Source organism: Corvus kubaryi, unplaced genomic scaffold (genome assembly GCF_017639235.1).
Source record: "Corvus kubaryi isolate FWS band 111438036 unplaced genomic scaffold, C.kubaryi_AGA036_p1.0 119, whole genome shotgun sequence".
NCBI lineage: Eukaryota > Metazoa > Chordata > Aves > Passeriformes > Corvidae > Corvus > Corvus kubaryi.
This window is the reverse complement of record NW_024580655.1, coordinates 42764-62738: the sequence shown is the minus strand read 5'-3', so window position 1 is coordinate 62738 and position 19975 is coordinate 42764. Positions and strand designations below refer to the sequence as shown.

Genomic DNA, 19975 nt, shown 5'->3' with positions numbered 1-19975 from the left:
CGGGGGGGGGGCCGAAAGGGAGAGGAGGCTCGAGGAGGTGGCAGTGGGGGGGGACCGGGATTGAGTCTGAGGGTCTCTGAAGGAGCCCACCTCGAAAATGGCGATGGCAGGAGGGGGGGACGTGGAGCAGCACGCAGGGATGACGGGGGGGGGACGGGCTCTGCCGGGTCAGCCCCCGTTACTGGGGACGGTGGAAGGAAGGACAAGGGGGTGCCGGGGGCGGCGAGTCTGAGGGAGTCCTGCGGGACCGGCTCCTGCCCCGGGACTGGCGGAGGGAGGCGCGGGGGGGGGTGTCCCGGGGAGATGAGGAGAGAAGGGCCCGACCCCCCTCAGTCCCCCCGCCAACCCGGGGGCGCACCCAAAGCCCCCCTACACCGTGGAACCCACGCCGGGTACCCCCCGATCCTCCCTCCCACAGGACATCCCCCGGGACCACCACATCCTGCCGTACTCCCCCGATTTCTCTCCCCGGTTCTCACCGCCCACTCCGGTCACGGCGCCCGGGGGGGAGTGGGGGGGGCGGTCTCCCCGCCGCCGTCACGTGACACCGGCGGAGCTGCGTCACATGACCCCCCCCGCCCAATCCCCGCCGCGACACCCGCGGCCGGATAGGCCCCGCCCCTACGCACATAAGCCACGCCCCCTCACAAAAAACACCACGCCCTCTTTATCCTTATATGGCGTGTGTGGGCGGAGTCAGAGCCCGCGGGGGCGGAGCCACGCGTGCGCGGGAGAGACAAGCGGGGACAATGGCGGGACACGGGAGGACGTGGAGGGGGAATTGGGAGGGCGGTGGCGAGCGGGACCCACGGACAGGCGGGTGCAGCACCCACTCCCACTCGCGGACAGAGAATTCACGTGCCGAGGGCTCGCGACTGCTCCGCGGCGCTGCCCCACCGCACCCGCTGCCATCACTGCCGGCTCCGCGAGTGCCTCCGCGTGGGAATGCGCCTGGACGCCTTGGATTTCAATCCAGTTGGAATCATTCCATCTATTTAAAATCCCAAGTTAACCTTCAGCAAAAGGCAGAGAGGCAGATTACAGGAAATGCATAAAACTTCTATACAGTAAGGGCAGGAAGACGTCACTCTCGGGGACTGGAGGGATGCGATTGCCAAAGAGGAACTGGAGGTCGGGGTTCTCACCAGATAGTGCCCCAGTTTTTCCAGGTTCATCATGACTTTCCTAGTTTTATCCTGATTTTTCCATATTCGCCCTAATTCTTCCATATTCACCCTTATTTTTCCATATTCGCCCAGATTTTTCCAGCATCGCCCTCATATTTTCCAGACTCACTCTCGTTTTACATGTTCCTCCTGATTTTTTCCAGGTTCGCCCTTATTCTTTTCCTAGTTTCAACCTGATTCTTCCCAGATCATCCTTATTTTTCCAGGTTCACCCTTATTAGTTTTCCTAAAAACTAAAAGAAGGTTTGGTTTAGAATTTTTTTGTCTTTTTTTTTTTTTTTTTCTGTACAGGGGAAGCGGGGGACAGGCAGGAATGGGGGAGGTCCGGGCAGGGGAGTCCTGCCAGCCTCGCCTCAGCCCTGTTGCCACTCCTGACGTGCCGTTGCCACCTCGTGGTGTTGCGTCCCCGCTGTCCCCGTTAACCCAAAGAGGCGGGGGAGGGGGCTGCTGGTGGCCCGAGTATCCCGTGGGATCCACCACCCAGCCTGGCACCATTGGAGACCTCTCGGGGTCTCCCCACAGAGCTCAGGAGTGTCCGTCTCCACCTGCTCCCGGATTTTTTTAGCCCCCAGCTGCCTGGTCCCGGAGCAGGTGTTTGGGAATGGGATTTATCCCCGTGCCAGTATCCTGGGAGCGGCTCAGAGCGGTGGGATCCTGTGGGATTTCGGTTGCACCTTTGAGCCAGGCGGTTCCTTCCCCAGCCCTCTCAAGGTTTTCTCTTTCCAGGTGTGGGAATAAGAGACCCGGTTCTCCCAAAATCAGTCCCTCTCCAGGACTTCCCAAGCTCTCCAAGGGAGGGGGAGGGAAAGCCCTGGAATGAGAATCCCAGAGGAGAAGTGTCACTGGACACCACTCTCATCTCCATGGGTTTTCCCATCTCTCTGCTCACAGAGCCAGGAGGAGAGTGTTCACCTGCTGGGGTGCACGCTGCCAGGAGCTGCTGGAATGGGAGCCTCCTTGGATTTCCAGCAGCACTTTGCACTCCCAACCTGCTTGTTCCTCCCAGACCCTGGAGAAACCTCAGGACGGGCAGCTCTGAGTGGTCCATCCAGGACTCCATGCCCACCTCACCCCCTGGCTGTGCATGCGGTTGGGAAGTCTTGGCTCTCCCTTGCCTTCTCCCTTCCCCTCCCCACTGGAATTTGCCTTTTGGGATCAAAAATCCTACCGGCTATTTTTAAAGTGCTGTCGGAGCCCACTCGGCTCCCGCTCCCAGTGACAGATCCGGCTGTCAGAATCTTCAGCTGTTTTTTCTCCCTCTACTCCAAGCCCGGGTGGCAACAGCCAGGATTCCCTCCTCATTCCCATCCGGAGCTAGACCCAGGCTAGGGACCAGGATTTTCCTCTGGAGGGTCTAGGGGGATTTGGTGCCCATCCCGTGACATTTATCGGGGTAAGTGGAGTGCTGGGATCCTTGGCAGAGGTGTGGGGATGGAGGGATGGCATTTATGCCAAGCATGGTGTGGAGGGAAGAGTGCATCCTTTGGGACTGATTGTGCACATGGCCCATCCTGGAAAGCAGTGGGATCCACTCTTCCAGCTCTCTGGCAAATGCTGCTTTCCCCAAATACTTCTCTTCCTGCCCCAATCCCAGTGCTGTAGCTCTCCTGGGCTCAGGCGGGCACAAGGCTTTGCTCCCTGCAGGGCAGACCCAGGAGTGGGAAACAGCAGGAACTTGGTTTAGGAGGCAGAAGGCTTTCCTGAATGTGTTCCCAAAGGGATTTGTGGGTGCTGGAATGCTGAGGGACCAACTTCCCATCCCTGTCCTCCTCCATGGCCTCTGGAATAGACCTGGAAAATCCTGGTGTGGACATTCCTGACCATTCCTCCTCCCTGCAGGGAACAGGGGCTGGTGCAGCTACTTCCTGCACCTGTGCAGGTGGGATTTCAGCAATGCAGCCAGCATGGTCTGGAGGTCATCGATCCCTGGGGACACTGGCCACCAATCCCTGGGGACACTGGTCATCGATCCCTGGGGACATTGGCCAGCTTTGGCCCGTGCCATGTTTGTGTTCCGGACTTGGCTGTGCCCCAGGAGGGGAAGCTGTGAGAGAAAATGCTGTAAAATACCCCATTCCCTATTGGATATATCCCACAGGGAAAAGCACGGTGCTTTTCCACAGGGACTCACTCCCAGGGGTGCAGGCAGAGGGTTTCCAAGGAGGAAAACCCATGGAGCTCCAGGGAAGCTCCCATGGGTGACGTGACCCCACAGTCCCCAGGGTTTAGGGGCTCCCACCTCCTCCTGGAGCTCCAGTACCCTACCTTCTCCACACTCCGGCTGTTGTTCCCGGCTGGATCAGAGCCTGGCTAAATTTAGGAGGATCGATTTCAACCCCCGCCTCTGCCCTGCAGGGGAAAGGACGGAGCAAAGGTGGCCAGGGACGAAGAGCCACGGGGGGCTCCATTCCCTGGCCCCTGGACAGGCTTCCAGAACCCCGGATTTTATCCAGCTGTGAGGCCATGGAGGAGCCCAGGGAGGCTGGAATTTTCCTGGGTCATCCCATGGGTCTCTCTGGCTGTCATTTGGGGCAGAGCTTGTGACAAGGACACCCATGTGTCCCACAGGGAAGGAGCTCCCAGTGCTGGGAGCCAGATCGTTTCCTGAGGAGGCTGATACAGGTGAGTGGGGCAGTGGGAAAGCAGGAATGAGGGTCCAAGGACAGCCAGGGATGCTTCGGGCTCTGATCCCACATGTGGTGTCCCCAAAGTGAGGGAGGAGCGGAGGGCTCAACAACACCATGAGGAAACAGCTCAAGCAGCACCAGGGGAGGTTTAGGTTGGATATCAGGGAAAATTTCCTCATGAAAAGGGTGGTCAGGCCCTGGCACAGGCTGCCCAGGGCAGTGGTGGAGTCACATCCCTGGGAGTGTTCAAAGCCGTGTGGATGTGCCACTTGGGGACAAGTGGTGGCCTTGGAAGTGCTGGGTTGGACCTGCTGGCGGCTGCAGGGCCCCTCTTAGTCCCGTCTGCCGGTCTCTCTCCAATCCCAGCTCTGGTTCCAGGGGAGCTGCCGAATGAAGCTGGGAGCTGCTGGCGGGTGAGAGACCCCCCAAGCTCTGCATGGATGGGAATGGGGAGACCTGCCCGCAGTAGGAGCCCAGGGCAGTTGGAAAACTCCGGCCTCTTCCTCCAAGCTTTCCTGCTCCTTCTTCTCTGCAGGCATGGTAAGGATCCGCATGGGCAGAGCTGTTCCCTGTATATACCAGGAGAAAAGTGCTTCCAAATCTCCATGGGAATCTGGAGCAGGCTGCATGGTGGGAGGTGGTGGGAGGAGGAGAGGCTGCCCTTCCCCACCCCATCCCCTCTCCCAGGGAGCCATCCTGTCTCCCCCAGTCTCTTCCCAGTGCAAGATCCTACGCTGCAACTCGGAGTACGTGGCGGCGACGCTGCACCTGCATGGCCCCGGCCGTGGTGCTGCGTTCTGCACCGCACTCCGCTCCTACTCCCTGTGCACCCGGCGCACCGCCCGCACCTGCCGCGGGGACCTGGCCTTCCACTCCGCTGTGCACGGCATTGAGGACCTCATGATCCAGAACAACTGCTCCAAGGAAGGGCCCACGGCCCTGCCACGGCCCCGGCCCCCAGCCCCCAACCCCCAGGGCTTCGAGTCGCTCGACATCTGTGATTACGAGCGGAGTTTCCTCTACAAGCATGGCCGCCCCCCCGGTTTCCAGCACTGCGCTGCCTTTGGGGACCCCCACATCCGCACCTTCCACGATGACTTCCACACATGCCGGGTGGAGGGCTCCTGGCCACTCCTGGACAACGACTACCTGTTCGTGCAAGCCACCAGTTCACCAGTGGCCAAGGGGTCCAACGCAACAGTCACCAGCAAGGTAACATTGGTGCACAGGCTGGGCAGCAAATCCAGAGTCAGGGCACCTCCTACACTTCCCAAAATCCTTGGAACTACTTCAACGAAACCCAGGGGGGATGAAGAAGGAGGGACAACAGTGGGGAAGGTTGTTGAGGGGACCTTCAAACACTCCTGTTGCTGTCAGGTGACCGTGTGGTCCATGGGGTACCTGGAGGAATCTTGCTGGGTTTGGCTCCACCTGAGTTTTCCATTGCTTAAATGGTGCTAGAAAATGAAGGAAAAAAGGAAGGATTGTTGTTATCCCAAAAGGACTGTGGCAGGGATGGTTTGGAGATGGATAGGTGGGGTGGGACCTGCATACCCTGAACACCTGGGATGGGGACATCCCCCTCCTGCCCTGCTCCCCACAGCTCACCATCATATTCAAGAACATGAAGGAATGCATTGACCAGAAGGTCTACCAGGCCGAGCTGGACAACGTCCCGGCGGCCTTCCAGGATGGCTCCGTGAACGGGGGCATGCGTCCGGGTGGAAGCAGCCTCGTGATCTGGGAGCGCAGCCCTGGCCGGCACGTGGAGATCCGTGCCGACTACATCGGCACCACCATCGCTGTGCGCCAGGCCGGCCGCCAACTCTCCTTCTCCATCCGTGCTGCCGAGGAGGTGGCCCGGGCCTTCACGGAGGAGCAGGACCTGCAGCTGTGCGTGGGTGGTTGCCCCCACAGCCAGCGCATGTCCCGCAGCCCCCGCGGGCGCGGCCGTGTCCCTGCGGAGACAGCGCGAGCGCTCTGCCGGGAGATGCTGCCCGTGGAGGATGTCTACTTCCAGTCGTGTGTCTTCGATGTGGTGACCTCAGGGGACACCAACTTCACCATGGCAGCACATGGGGCGCTGGAGGATGCCCGGCTCTTCCTGCCTGATGCTGAGAAGCTCCACATCTTCCAGGCTGGGGGAGGCTGCCCACTCATCTCTCCGTCGTTTCTCCTCCTCCTCTTCCTCCTCCCGTGTGGACTTTGGGCTGTTTTGTTGCACTTTTAACCCCTGCTGGCTCTGTGGGGAACCTGTGAGAGCTGCTGGCTCCAAATCTGTTGCTGCAGCCAGGAGAGATGCCTCACCTTGGAGGAGGCATCTCCACAGCCACAAGGAATTGGAGACCCAGGAGAGGGGAGAGATGAACCCTGGTTTGTGCCCACTGGTCTCACATGGATGGTGCAGCTCTTCCCAGCTCCTCTCCTGAAGGCAGATCCAAATCTTTCTGTTCAATTCTGATGTGTTCCTTTTTCCCTAAGGATGTGACATTGCAGTGCATCAAAGAAAAATAAACCCCCTGGGTTAGAAACCCCCTCTGTCCCTCAGAGCCTTTCCATAACTCACTTCCCACCTTTCTCCCCTAATCCAGCAAAATTCCACTCAGGAACCTTACACATCCAGAAATAATGGACTGAAAGCCCAAAGCCCAATTTTTAGCAGTGAAAAAAATGTTTTTTTTATGGATTTGGGACCCTTCACTCAGCTGCTCCCAAAGCAGAGCAAGGCCACAAATCAGTCTGGGGAGCATTGTGACCAGGAGGGAGACTTCTGAGTAGAAATGGAAATCGGCTGGTTTTGTCCCTATGCTGCTCTTCCAGGATAAATAACAAGTGGATCTCCAGCAGTGGGAGCTGTGGAGCTTCAGGCCTCCTATATCCCAGGCCACTGTTGCTATTTTTCCTTGTTTTCTTGGCACCTGTTGTGGACTCAATTTAGCCGGGTCTGGACTTGGGACCAGTGTCAGGTTTCAGGGAGGACAAAACACCCCTCGGGAATTCTCTCCCTTGGGCCCAGATTCTCTGTCACTGCTCAAATCCAACCCAATCTGGAGCTTTTGCTTGGAAAACAGAATTCCTGATGGCAAAGAGCCAGCTGGGCACACAGATGGGCAGGGTATTGCCCCGTGGAAGGTGCAGAACTGCAGAGGGGAGGGCAAATTTCACATATTTCAGAGGATTTCAGTAAACCAGATGGAGTTCTACAGGAGAAATGTTTTCCATAGGGAAGACTTTCTTTTATTTTTCATAAAGTATTAAAAACTTGGCCATCCCTGTCCCACAGAATTGCAGGAAGGGCTTGTGGAGATGGGGTAAAGGGAATTGCAGCCCCTCCAGGCATGGTTGCAACCCCTCCATCAAGGGAGGTTCTACAATTCACATTTCAATACATCCATGGGGTTTTCTTTGTCTTTTATTCTTTTGTGCCAAGAGCACAAAGAATACATAGGAAAACATTTCATGGGTATCAGGGTAAATTCCCCCTTGGATGGGTGCTCAGAGCACACAGTGACGAGCGGGAGATCTGCTCCATGTCTTTTACCCTGCTCCCAGTAATCCCCGATGGGTTTGACATTAAAGGGGTCTATTTTTGAGTCCCCATTTCCTGTCATCTGTCTCTCCATGTCTTTGGGTGGCAGTGGCACATGCGGATAATAATAACTCCTTCCTCCCCTGCTCCTTCGACTGTGGAACTTTGGGTGGATGAAATAAAGCAGGAGTGAGGAAAGGAAAGCAGGTTGCTTCCTGATGTGCTCCACATGTCCCTGTGGGAAGAAAATCATCTGGGGAGGAATAAAATCCTCTGTGGGGGGATAAAATCCTCCGTGGGGAGAAAGTTCTCCATGGAGCTAAAATCCTCTGTTGGGGTAAAATCCTCAAGAGCAAGGCTGGTAGTGCTGGAGTTCCTGGTAGAAATGGAACTGATTTGATGATGCAGAACCTAATTGTCCTTTAGTTCTTGACCAGTGGAGCCAATCAACAAGAATTCCAGGGGAAAAGGAGGGTTCCCAATGGAAATGGAATTTCCCTCCTCCTGAACAGCCCATCACCTGCACCACCAGGACTGGGCCTGGTGCTTTCCTTGCCAACCCTTTCTCAGGAGTCACCTCTGAAATTTAGAGCGCAGCTCCCAAATGGAACATATCCAGGAATTCTGGAGACCTACCCCTGATTTGGAGAGCTCTGGTTCCAGATTTGAGGCTCGGCAGCTCCACCTGACCCAGAGTTACACCAGGAGCTGCCCAACATGGACACCTCTGACAACTGGATTACAACATGTGGAAGCTGTTGCTGATGAATTATGGAATCATTAAGGTTGGAGAAACCTCTGAGATTATTAATCATTAACTTTCCCGTAGCACACCAGTGACCCATGTCCTCAGGTACCCCATCCATTTGTTTTTGAACACATCCAGGATGGTACCTCCACCATTGCTCTGTTCCAGTGCCTGACCTCCCTTCCCATGAACACAATTTCCCAAATATCTGACCTAAACCTTCCCTCGAGGTCTCTTCCTCCGGTCCGGTCCCTTGGGAGATGACCCTGACACCCCTCCACCTCCAGCCACCCAGGCTGGGCATTGGATGCTGAACCACCCAAAGTGGGCTCCCGTTGGAGCTGGATGGAGTGGCTGAGGTGGTTTTTAGCAGGTGACATCAGCCAGGGAGGGAAGGGGTCGATCCAAAGTCCACTGACGTCAATGGAAACACGCTTGTTGACATCAACAACTTGGATTGGCGCCGATGTTCTGCTCCTTTATTTGGGGCAGGGGAAAAGAACTGTTCTCTGCCTCAGCGTGACTCTGAGAGGCCTCATGTCTCCCTCACGCTGAGGAGGAGCAGTGTGGATTAATTTGGGAATGGGCCAAGATCAGCCCAAACTTGGCACATTCCCCCCACTTAGCCGGACCCCTGCCTGGCTACGGCTCAGGTTTGAGCCTCTGCAGGGTGTCCAGAGGAGGTGGTGTCCCTGTGAGAGAGGGAGATGGTGGCCCTGTGATGGAGGGAGGTGGTGGCCCTGTGATGGAGGGAGGTGGTGGCCCTGCGACAGAGGGAGGTAGTGGCCCTGTGACCTGCTGTGACACCCCCATACCTGCCCTGACCAGAGCCAGAGCTGCAGCCTCACCATGAGCTGCTTCGGGTGGCCCAGGTCACCTTGCCCAGGGAGCGTTGGCCAAAGTCCCCTTCTCCAGGAGACAAGACTCTGTGTCACAGGGTCCATCTGAGATGCAGACGCTCAGAACACACCTGGGACACCATCCCTGGAGGTGTTCACAGCCAGGAAAGTTCACAACAGCAAATAAATAAATAAATTTTCCTCCTTTTCAGCAGCCAAGACTGCTCCAAGGCTGTGAGTGAGAAATCCAGCCTGGGGAACAGAAGTCTCCAGAGAGACGTGGATGGATGGATGGATGGATGGATGGATGGATGGATGGATGGATGGATGGATAACTCTCATCTGCCATTCCAGGAAAAGCCTCTAGATGTCCGCAGAACCCAGCCCATGGGAAGGGCTCCAGCACAGTCAGAGCTCCAGAGCCTCTTCCTGCCAGAGCAGATGACTAACACGAGGCTTTCCAGACCCAAGATCTGAATTCCTCCTTGTTTATGGATGGCTGAGCTCTTCTGGAGCCTTATCTCCCCCTCCCTGCTCCAAACACCTCCCTGCCCCTCCTGGGCAGAAAACAGGGGAAGAAATCCCACATGGACAAAGAACCGCCAGGCAGGGGGGAGCTTCCACATCCCAGTCCCCAGTGAGAGCTAGAAAAGTGGGACTTCAGGGGGAAAATCCTGCATAGCTGAGCATTCTCTGCCTCCAGCCAGGCACTGGAGACCTTGCCTTCCACCCCCAAACCACTGCTGGGATTTAGGAACTGACCTGGCCCTGTTCTGGAGCCTCCACTCTTGAAAATCCCGGGCTTGGGACAAGCAGTTGCTTTCCAGGAGCCGCCCCAGTCCCATAGCCCCTTGTTTTCCAGCTGGGCTCTATTCCCAATGTTCCCTGTACACAAACAACCAGAGGAAATGCCTTTTCCGCCCCAGCTCCCAATCGCACACCCGGAACACTCTGTCCCCATGCTCCAGCCATTGTCTGGCCCTCTCTCCCCCCTCCCAGCCTGGAATATGCTGGAAGGGACCATATAAGGTGAGAAACATGGAGCAAACAGCCCACAGAAGCTGCGGGGCTGCCAGCACCCTCCAGCTTCCCAGTGATCCCAGCTGGATATTGCTCGTCCGATAGAAAGGACAAAGGCCAGGCTGTCACAGGAGCAGCGTGGCTTCTCCTGGCAACCAATCCCGATAACCTGGAGCAGAAAAACACGGATCTTATCAGCACCAGGAGCTGTGCTGGCGAAAACAAGTCTGTGCCATGCCCACTTCCTTCCCCGGGACCCACCCGGAGTTCAGTGAGTCACCTCAGGGCCCATTTTCTCTATGGCTTTGGAAGTGGGTTATTCCGAGACTGTTAGTCATGCTGTCCTGGCCATCCTTCGCCCCTGGCCAGGAGTTCTGGGAAAAGCAATGGACCCAGCCACTCTCCCTGTCCATCCAGACACTCTCCCCATTCCATCCAGCAGTGAAAATGAGGGTGGGGGATCCTCTGAGCACCACGATCCCACGGGAAAGCAGCTCAGATGGGGGGTGAATGCCTTAAATAACAGTTTAGTGAGAGCAGGAGGTTGTCCTTGCCCAGAACTCCTGGTGATTTCTTTCCTGATTTTCTTGTTTTTGAAGGAGATTTGACATTGGGAAACTGCTTTTTACAAGTGAAAATCCTGCAGTGTTCCCGACCCGCTAGATCCATCCAGGGGTGCTGCTGGTGTGAGAACATTTCCTGGAGCAAGTCCGACCTCCGAGGGAATTCCAGCAGCAGAGAGTGGGGGGATGTGGGGGGGGTGTGTGTGTGGATTGCCATCAGATGGAGGTCAGGAGGGGAAAGGGCAGCACTGATTGACAAGTCTAGAGGAATTTAGAGAGGATTCGGGATGTGGAACATGCCTTGGATCATATCCTTGACAAGTTCCTTGGCATGGGGCTCCAAGGCCCTTTGGCTTTACTGGAATGTGTCTAAGCAGCCCTAGGCTGGGGATGGTTTCCTTGGAAAGGCACACACCAGTGGGAACTGGAGAGGGAGAGCCTAAACATGGCTCTGACGGGAAGGCCAGCACAAATTGAAGGGGTCGAATATCCCATGTCAGGAAAGGCTGGAAAAAGCTCCCCCACCTTTCACCGAATTAGAGCAAATCCCTAATTCCCCATTAACTCATCACCTTTTTCCTAGTGGGAAACAATGGGGACCAGAGGAATAAAGGTGCAATTCCTCCATTCCACACCAAACCACAGAATAATTCCCTCTCAAGGAGGAATTCTGTCCTGTGGTTTGGCAGGAGAACAGTTTATGCCCCATGGTTTATCCGGCGCTTTATCGGTTTATACGATCAGGTGTGAATTAACTCCGGGGGAAGGAGGCAATGGAAGGGCAGGAAAAGTGCCAGGAACACTCGGACAAACAACCTCTGAAGGACAGCTCCCAACAAAAACAACCTCCCTGTTCCTCTTTGGGGTGGGGAGCCCCCCATTTCCATTGCTCCACTGCTGGGTGGCTCCATGAACATTGTTCTCCTGTTTCCTCTGCTCCCAGCATTTTCCTGAGCTGGGAAAGCACTAAGGACTGGGAAAAGAGGAGGAAAGAGCCAGTGCCTGTCCTGGAGTAATGCTGATCCAGGGAGTAAAGTCTCCTGGAGGGGTTGGGGGAGAGGCGAAATGCTGTCCCACTCCTTGAATCCCTCAGGGCCACGGTTTCTGGAATGGACGTAGGTGTTTGCTGCACCTTGGATCAATGTTTGGGAGGGATATTTTGGGGAAGAAGGAGTGGGAAGTGTCCCCAAAACAGAGTGGGAAGCAGCAGAGATGGTGGAAACACTCCCACAAACACACCAGAAGGAGGGAGGAACCCCCCGAGGTCAGGCTTTGATCCTAAACCCCCAAACTCACCCTTATTTACCCCAGATAATGGGGGGAAGTGTGTGTGGGGTGAGAATACCACTGAGGGGGCCGAGGAAACCCCTCAGAACCAGTTGAAGAGATTCCTGGGGAAGGGGGCTGTGGAAAGCAGCAGAGAGAGGAAAATCCTCCCCAGAGGAGTTCGATCAGTCACGTTCGATCCCATACCCCAAATCCGCCCTTATTTACCCGAAATAACAGGGGAGGGTTGAAGGTACCCCGGAGGGTGGGCAGTGGAGACGCCCCCCGGCTGCCCTGGGTGGGGAGAAGGAGTCTGAGGAAGGGGGTGAAACCCCCACGCCCCCCCCCTTACGGCTCAGCCTGGCCGCTCCCAGTTCGCCCAGTACAACACGGCCCGTCCCAAACTGGGACCAGCGCCCCCGCCCACCCTGAGCCGGGGAACATGACATCCTATTCCGCGCTCGCCATTGGCCACGGCAGCCGCCCGTTCTCGCTTCCCATTGGCCCTCCGCGCTGTCACTCCGCCTCCCTCCTTGCCCGCCCCATTGAACACGCGCGGCTTTCCTTCACACGCTGTCCACGCTCCGCAGCCGCTTCTCTGATTGGTCGGCGCTGCTGTAAACAAGGCAGTGGCAGCCAATGGGCGCGCTGATCACGCGAGCAGCACGCCTGGCCACGCGCCCTCGGCGTGGCGCCCCCGGCAGCAACAGGCGCGGGCGGGGGTGGGAGGGGTTCCCGAGCCTATAAAAGGCAGCGGCGGTAGGGGAGCTCGCAGACGGCTGAGGGCCCAGGGCAGGAGAGCGTGTGGGGATCCCTCAGCGTCTCAAAACAAAGCGTTCAGTCGCCCTTTTGCTCCGAACTCGCCTGATTCGGGCGGCTTTTGTTGCTCCACGGGGATAAAGCCCCGCTGCCGTTGTTTTGTGCGTCCCCGTGCTGCCCCAGCTATGGTGATGTTCAAGAAGGTGAAGAGCTTCATGGTGGCCTTCAGCGAGCCCGACAAGATCTACTGCAGCGGGGACAAGGTGGCTGGGCGTGTGCTGGTGGAGGTGGCCGAGGTGACCCGTGTCAGCGCCGTCAAGGTGTTGGCATGCGGCGTGGCCAGGGTGACCTGGGCCAAGGGCCCAGCCCAGTGCCGGCAGGAGATGGAGTACCTGCGTTTCGAGGACGTGCTGGCGCTTGAGGAGCAGCCCACGGGTGAGGGCATGGGGCTGGAGGGGGGGCAACGGTTGCCTTAAACACCGGTTCATAACCCCAACCCAGCCCTGACCCAGGGCTTGGCCACATGGGGTGGGGCTGGATGGGGGCAGAGGGCTTGGGAGGGGACAAAGAGATAGAGGCACCCCTGGGATTGGCCACATGGGTGCTGTAGTGGGTCCCAGTGGAGCCCCTTCATCACCAACACAGAGTTGATGGAAGTCGGGAGTCTGGAAGAATGACCAAATCCAGCAAAACTTAGGAATATTGGAAGCTTTGGCCAAGTCAAGTCGAAGTTTGTGAGCTAAAGGACAAAATCAGAGCCTGGGGAGTTCCTGTGGTGTGTTTTGACACCAGAGGAGTTGGTAACATTGGTGGCACAGTCAGGGAGGGTCACAGGATCACACCTTGGGGCTGGAGCAGGGAGATAAGAAGGAGCTGGAGGCGGGGTGGAGCCAGTGGGACACTGTGTTCTGCCCTGGAGGCTTGGGGTGTTGGTGAGGTGGAGCAGCACGGAGAGGACATGGGGTTCCTGGGGCAGGGACAGGTGTTACCCAACGCCCTCAGAACCGAGGATTGCCCTGGAGCTCCATCTGATGTTTCTCTCCCCTTTCCCTCCTGCAGATGAGGACGGGTCCGTCATCCTCAGGCCTGGGAACAAGTATGAGTACAAATTTGGCTTCGAGCTGCCCCAGGGGTGAGTATGAGGCAACACCTGCCTCTGGGGATGGAATTAAATTGGAAAATCCGTGTTTTGGCTCTGGAGTGACCCTCTGCATGTCTGTAGGCCACTGGGCACCACGTTCAAGGGGAAGTACGGCTCTGTGGATTACTGGGTGAAGGCGTCTCTGGAGCGTCCGGCCTGCCCCACACAGCAGGTCAAAAAACGCTTTGAGGTGATGGATCCTGTGGATGTGAACACTCCGGAATTGCTGGTGAGCCCTGAGGGGTCCAAAGGCTTGGGAGGAAAGCCCTTGGGGAGGGTCAGCCCAACCCTGTGGCATCCAAGCGTCTTTAATCAGATCTGGGCTGAGCGGGATTAAGGGTGGGATTAAGGACTTCTGGATAATTCCAGAAATTGACACTGGCTGGGCTGGGTTCTGTAGCCTAGGGGAATTTGAGGGTTGGTTGCAAAAAGGGAAGGAAGGGAGGAAGGAAGGGAGGAGGGTGGGAAGGACAGGATGGGGCCAGCATGTGACCGTTCCCTCTCTCGGCAGTCTCCAGTTGCAGCCAAGAAGGAGAAAAAAGTGTCGTGTATGTTCATCCCAGATGGACGTGTGTCTGTCAGTGCCCAGATTGACAGGAAGGGCTTCTGTGAAGGTGAGGATTGCTGGGAACAGGGAACTGGGAGTGGGAGAACCAGTAAGGAAACTCCTGACATCCCTAACATCTGGGTCCTTTCCTTGGCAGGCGACGAGATCTGTATCAATGCAGACTTTGAGAACACCTGCTCACGCATCGTGGTGCCCAAGGCGGCCATCGTGGCCAAGCACACATACCTGGCCAATGGACAGACCAAGGTCTTCTCCCAGAAACTCTCCTGTGTTCGTGGCAATCACATAATCTCTGGCACCTCTGAATCCTGGCGTGGCAAAACCATCCGCGTGCGGAAGCTCAAACCCTCTATCCTGGGCTGCAACATCCTGCGTGTGGAGTATTTCCTGCAGGTGAGTGGGGAATCCCCTCATTCTCCTCCTAATCTTCCTCCTTATCATGGGTATCTTCAGCCCATCCCAACACCCCTAAATCCTGGCTCTCCTGCAGATCTACGTCAGCGTCCCAGGCTCCAAGAAAATCATCCTGGAGCTGCCGCTGGTCATTGGGAGTCGCTCGGGCATCGGGAGCCGCAGCTCCAGCATGGCCAGTCAGACGAGTTCTGAGATGAGCTGGGTGGACCTGAACCTCCCGGACGCTCCAGAGGGTGAGTGGAGTGGGATCCACAGGGTGGGATCACTGTGTGGGGACCCCGTCAGTGGCTTGGGGGCCGCACATAGGTGAGCTCACTGATCTCTCCCTGCGTCCCCACAGCCCCTCCGTGCTACCTGGACATTGTTCCTGAGGATCACCGGCTGGAAAGCCCCACCACCCCACTCCTGGATGATCTCGATGGATTTGACAGCCCCATCTTCATGTATGCGCCCGAGTTCAAGTTCATGCCCCCCCCCCACCTACACGGAGGTGAGCACGGCACCAGCACGGGATGGGCCGGGTGGATCTGGGATCACCTGCCTGGATCCCTCACCTGCTTCCTGCTCCGTCGCCCAGGTGGATCCCTGTGTTGCCAACAACAACGTCCAGTGAGCACCACACCTGGTGGGTCGCTCCCGCTTTTCTGGACTCGGCTCCGTGTGCCACGCGCCTGCAGCACGTCTGGCCCCATACACCTGCAGGGGAAGTGCTCCTGAGGAACTGCCACATTTCCGAGGAGCTGCTGCATTCTCGAGGAACCACTGTTCCAGGGCCATCCCGGGCACCAGAATCTTGTGGAAAACCCCGGCACTCTGAGCCAGCAGAGAATCCTCACGGACTGGGGCGGGGACGAGGCGGATCCAGCTGGAAGAGAGCTGGAAATGCTTGGCTGTCGAGGCAGTGGGGACACAGTGCCTGTCTTTGCCCTGTCACGACATGTGATGACAGGCAGGAAACTGTGGTTTTAACTAATTCCATCCTAATTCTGTAACTCTGGGTGCTGCTCTGGCTGCCCTCCGCTCCTGCCGAGGGAGGGGGACGCTGTGACATCATGAATCCGTCCTGTCGCGACACAAACCCGTTACCGCGACCGATGCCTTTTGTACTCTTCAGTTTTGTACATAGTATGGGGTGTTTGGGGGGGGGAAGAAGCACAAAAATGCAAATTTTGTACCTTTTTATGGCCCCTGGGGGGCAAAATTTGTAATAAACGAGTGAAACGGTGCCTTTATCTTGTGTCCTTCTGGGGAGTGGGAGGATGGCAGGAACCCCCTTGGGGTGGGGACTGACCCTATTCTCCTATTTTCTGTTTTTACAGAGAGATAAAACAGGTCGGGGGGGAGGGTGCAGTGTGGGGAAACTGAGGCAGGCAGGGGAGTATTCCTGCTGTCCCTGCCTTTTTTGGCACTGCTGCAGGAGCGCACCCCCCTGGCTAATTTTTGGGATGTGGGTGAAAGGTGCTGGCGTCAAAAAACAAGGCTGTGACCTTGGCTCTGCTTCTTCCCCTCTCTCCCACTTGGAGCCCCCCCAAACCTGCTGTGCCTCCCCCGCTGGCCCCCCCAGCCTTATCCCCGTCCGTGCCTCAGTTTTCCTTTGGAGCTGGAGCCATTCCGGCTGCCGGCCAAGGAGGCAAAGGGTCATCCTACTCCGCGCCAGGGCTGGGCTGGGCCGAGAGGGCTGCGGGAAGGGGAGGGCACAGGCAGCCCAGGGCCTCCCCCAAAGTTACAGAGAAGTTGTCAGTCCGCTGCTGGAGACCCTACAGTAACACTCCCCTGAAAGAGTTGATTTTCCCCTCTGGAAAATGCCCCCTTCCCACCCGCGGGAGCTGCACCCTGCACTCACCCTGCCCCCCCTCCCCAGTTTACAGCTCCAATTAAACTAATTAACGCCATAAACTTCCCCCACCATTCCTTTGCCCGGCCTTTGTGTCAGAGCAGCTGTGGAGCAGGATCCGCACAGATCTGGGAGTTCAGCCTGACCCTCCTTGGTTTTGGGGGCTCCCACAGACACCTGGAAAGAGGGGACAAAGAGGGAAACGGGGACAAAAAGGGGGGTGGCATGGGAGCAGCTGGAAGTCAACAACTACTGGAATGTTTGTGGCCTCAAACAGGAACTCGGGCCGGGGCGGGGGAGGGGGAAGAGGGGCCCATCATGTGAGGTTCATGTGAGCAGCCCCCGCCCCTGGCCCGGGGCACAAACACACCCCCCTCCGAGAAAAAACACTCCTTCCTCCTCAAAAAACGCACATTCCCTTTCCCCAAAACGCCTTCCCCCCCCCCAACGCCTTTATCCTCCCCAAAACACCTTCCCCCCCCAAACGCCTTTATCCTCCCCAAAACACTTCCCCGCCCCCCCCCGCAAAAGGGCCATCTCTCCGCACCAAAAAAGCCTCTCCTCCCAAAAACCTTCCCCCCCCCAAATTCACCTTTCCTCACTCCAAAAACACGTCCCTGAAAAAAAGCCCCCTTCCCTCCCCCAAAATCTTTCCCCCTAAAACCCACGTTATTCAAAAAATGCACCTTCCCCCTCAAAAAAAAACTTCCCCCACAATAAACCCAACTTTCCTCCCTCAAAAATGCACCTTCCACCTAAACTATACCTTTCCCTTCCCAAAAATACATCTTCACCGAAAAAAAGATACTTTTCCCTTCCCAAAACCATACCTTTACTCCCAAAAAATCCACCTTTCCACCCAAAAAAACCCTTTAAAAAAAATAAACTTTTCTCCCCCAAAAAACCTTTATCTCCTGAAAACCACCTTCCCCTCCCCATAAAACCTTTTCTACCAAAATACCACTTTTCCTTCTTCAAAGAAACACGTTTTCCTCCTCAAAAAACAATCTTTCCCCCCAAAAAAACCCTTTCACCCCTTATAGTCCCTCTTTTCCCACCTGGTAACACCCTTATCCAACCCCCCCACACGAAAAAGCACCCAGAGCTGAGCCAGAAATACCAAAATCCACTTTAATCCACGCAAAATTTGTTTAAGAAAAAGCACAAAAGTCAAAAAGCTGCTGTAAAACGGGGGGTGGGGGTGGTCGGAGGGAGGCCAGGGCACTTTTGGGGACTGCCCATCACCCCAAAAAGCGCGATTCCCCTCCCTCCGCTCCTCTCAGGAGGTCCCAAAATTGGAGGGTCCCACCCCACCCGCCGGGCCTGGACCACCGGCGCCACCTGGTGGTGATACGGAGGAGGCCAGCGGACCCTGATGCCCCAAGGTGGGGTGACAGGGAACCCCAATGCCCCCGAGAAGTAAGAGAGTCTCTGCTTCCAGGTGGTGGGGTGAGGGGGTCCCCACTGTTGTGGTCTTCTCGGGGTCAGTACACTGCCTCGTCGCCATTATCATCACTGTCAGGGCCAAAGCTCTCCCCATTGTCAAAGTAGGACAGGACGTAGTCGGTCTCCTGTGGGGGGACACAGGGGGAACACGGTGGCACCTGGGGATGTCCCCACCCCACCAACCTCTCCAGGGTTCCCCGATTTCCACCTCTTCGTGCTCCTCCTCATCGTACTCCTCCTCCTCCTCCTCCTTCCCCTCTTCTTCCTCCTCCTTCTCCTCTTCCTCCTCTGATGTCACCTCCTCCTCCTTCTTCTCCAGGGTCTGAGTGGGTCAGGGGAGTGTTACCAGGGGGAGACACCCCAAAATGCAGCCAGTAGGGACACCCCCACCTTCACCTCGCTACCTCCAGCTTTTTAATAGTCTCTTCCTTGTCGAGCGCCACGTGTTGCTTAGGGACGAGAGGAGTGGTCCCTGGGGGGGGCACAGGGGACTGTCAGCGCCCGGGGGAAAAGAGGGGACACATGGGGTTGGGGCAGGAAGGGGTCACTCACTGCCTTTCCGTAGCCGCCGCACCCGGATCTTCAGTTCCCGTGGGAGCCGCCTCCAGTCTGGGGGGCAAAATGGGAGGTCGGTCAGCCCCTCAGTCAACCCCAAGTCCCCATGTCACCCTCAGGTCCCCTCTCATGTCTCCACACCTGGGTTCCAGTCGATGGCGCTGTCCACGGGGCTGGAGAGCTGGTACTTGTCTGAGTAGCGCTCAATGTCTGCAGGGGCAGCGGGGGGACTATGGGGGGACACTCTGGGGGGACTTAGGAGACACCCACCCCAGGAACACCTGTGGGACCCACATGGGGATGGTTGATGGCACAAGGTGGTGCAGCTGGGGGGAATAAAATGGGGGAGGGAGAAACAAAATTGGCGGGCTGGGAGGGGTCCCAAAGTGGTGGGGTGGGGGATGAGGGGGCTGAGAGTGCTGGAAAGGCCATAGAGCAGCAGGATGGAGGGGACAATGGGGATTGGGATAGGAAAATAACTTTTAAACCCATTCCCGCCCCTCCTCCTCACAGGGGCATACAGGAGGGTCGGGATCCACACACACACTCCCCCCCCCTCCGGTACCTCTGCGAGGTGCTCCCGGTTTGACGAAGTAGGGGAGCCCCCTCATCGCCCTGCGCAGCTCCTGCTTCAGGGCCAGCATGTACTCGCCCTCCTCGCCCCCGGGCAGGGGCGCGGCGTGGCGCTCCAGGGCCTGGGTCGGGGGGCACGGATGTGATGAGCATGTCTGTGCTCAGCCCTCGGGGGGGCCTCCGGACCCCCAGATCCTCGCAGGACTCACCGGGAAGAGGGGCGAGGGCTGCAGCGTGGGCGGGGGCAGCGCGTCCCCCTTCCCGATCCCCACGGCCTCCACGTTGAATGTCATCTGCCCCCGGCCCCGGCCGCGGCCCCGGCCCGCCATGCTGAGCCCCGGGGGCCGCTGGGGACAAGGAGGGCACGGTGACACCTCCATCCAGCTCTCCTCTACCCGGTCCCGGTGATACCCCACAGTTTCCCCCTCCCGTTGGCCCCCCAAGTCCCGTCCCCGTCCCTTCCCTCCTACCCGCGGTCCTGCTCCCCAACCCCGTTCCTCCCTCCGTCCAGTCACGGTGCCTCTCTCACTCACTTGATCCCGGTCCCGGTGCTCCCCCCGGGCCTGATAATCCCCCGTCCCGGCTCCCGGTCCCGGCGTTCCCCCACAGTCCCGGTTCCACCCCGTTCTCGGTCCCGGTGCTCCCCGGTGCCGGTTCTTTCCCCTCCCGAGAACCGGTCCCGGTCCTCATCCCAGCCGGTGTGTCCCCCTGGTTCCCGTTCCCGTACTCCCCGTCCCTGTCCCGGTGTTCGGTCTTTGTGCACCACCCGGTCCCGATCCCCCCCCCCCCAGTCTCGGTCCCCGTCCCCATCCCCAGCCCTGGGTCCTCTCTGTGGCCCTCCCGGTCCCAATGACCCCTCGCACCCCCGCTCCCGGTGCCGCTCGCACCCCCGCTCCCGGTGACCCC

The 19975-nt window shown here is 57.6% G+C and overlaps 4 protein-coding genes across 10 annotated transcripts in view; 2 read left to right on the top strand and 2 right to left on the bottom strand.

Annotated features, from left to right (window-relative positions):
- Window positions 1–646, bottom strand: part of BOLA1 (bolA family member 1) — a 1324-nt gene extending 678 nt beyond the window's left edge. The window contains 1 exon segment of the mRNA XM_042025594.1: window positions 480–646. Within this exon segment, the coding sequence (XP_041881528.1) occupies window positions 480–631 (152 nt within the window). The 5' untranslated portion in view covers window positions 632–646.
- Window positions 647–2631: 1985 nt separating this feature from the next.
- Window positions 2632–6349, top strand: HJV (hemojuvelin BMP co-receptor). Of its 5 annotated transcripts, none has more exons than XM_042025118.1 (4): window positions 2632–3809; window positions 4193–4354; window positions 4524–5026; window positions 5418–6349. In XM_042025118.1, exons 1-4 carry the CDS (start codon window positions 3743–3745, stop codon window positions 6042–6044), a joined length of 1359 nt encoding a protein of 452 aa, XP_041881052.1. In that variant the 5' UTR covers window positions 2632–3742; the 3' UTR covers window positions 6045–6349. The 5 variants fall into 5 exon arrangements, with proteins under 5 accessions (XP_041881052.1, XP_041880963.1, XP_041881212.1 ...); XM_042025029.1 differs by having other exon boundaries at window positions 4181–4354; XM_042025278.1 differs by having other exon boundaries at window positions 3772–3809; window positions 4193–4227; window positions 4350–5026.
- Window positions 6350–12543: 6194 nt separating this feature from the next.
- LOC121662733 (thioredoxin interacting protein) lies at window positions 12544–15809 on the top strand. Its single transcript, XM_042024298.1, is given in 9 exon segments — window positions 12544–12973; window positions 13598–13670; window positions 13761–13908; window positions 14191–14293; window positions 14384–14640; window positions 14738–14894; window positions 15002–15129; window positions 15131–15151; window positions 15239–15809. Coding segments are annotated over 9 exon segments (1173 nt in total). The 5' UTR covers window positions 12544–12723; the 3' UTR covers window positions 15275–15809.
- A 1803-nt stretch (window positions 15810–17612) lies between these two features.
- Window positions 17613–19975, bottom strand: part of POLR3GL (RNA polymerase III subunit GL) — a 2520-nt gene continuing 157 nt past the window's right edge. For 2 of the 3 annotated variants that reach the window (XM_042023958.1, XM_042024035.1), the window contains exons 2-8: window positions 19279–19416; window positions 19062–19191; window positions 18638–18706; window positions 18494–18550; window positions 18346–18413; window positions 18150–18263; window positions 17613–18066 (exon numbers count right to left, since the gene is read on the bottom strand). In XM_042023958.1, the coding sequence (XP_041879892.1) occupies window positions 17980–18066; window positions 18150–18263; window positions 18346–18413; window positions 18494–18550; window positions 18638–18706; window positions 19062–19191; window positions 19279–19398 (645 nt within the window). In that variant the 5' untranslated portion in view covers window positions 19399–19416 and the 3' untranslated portion in view covers window positions 17613–17979. Of the gene's footprint in view, window positions 18067–18149; window positions 18264–18345; window positions 18414–18493; window positions 18551–18637; window positions 18707–19061; window positions 19192–19278; window positions 19479–19975 lie in introns of those variants that run through there. The other variant, XM_042023868.1, reaches the window with a different exon arrangement.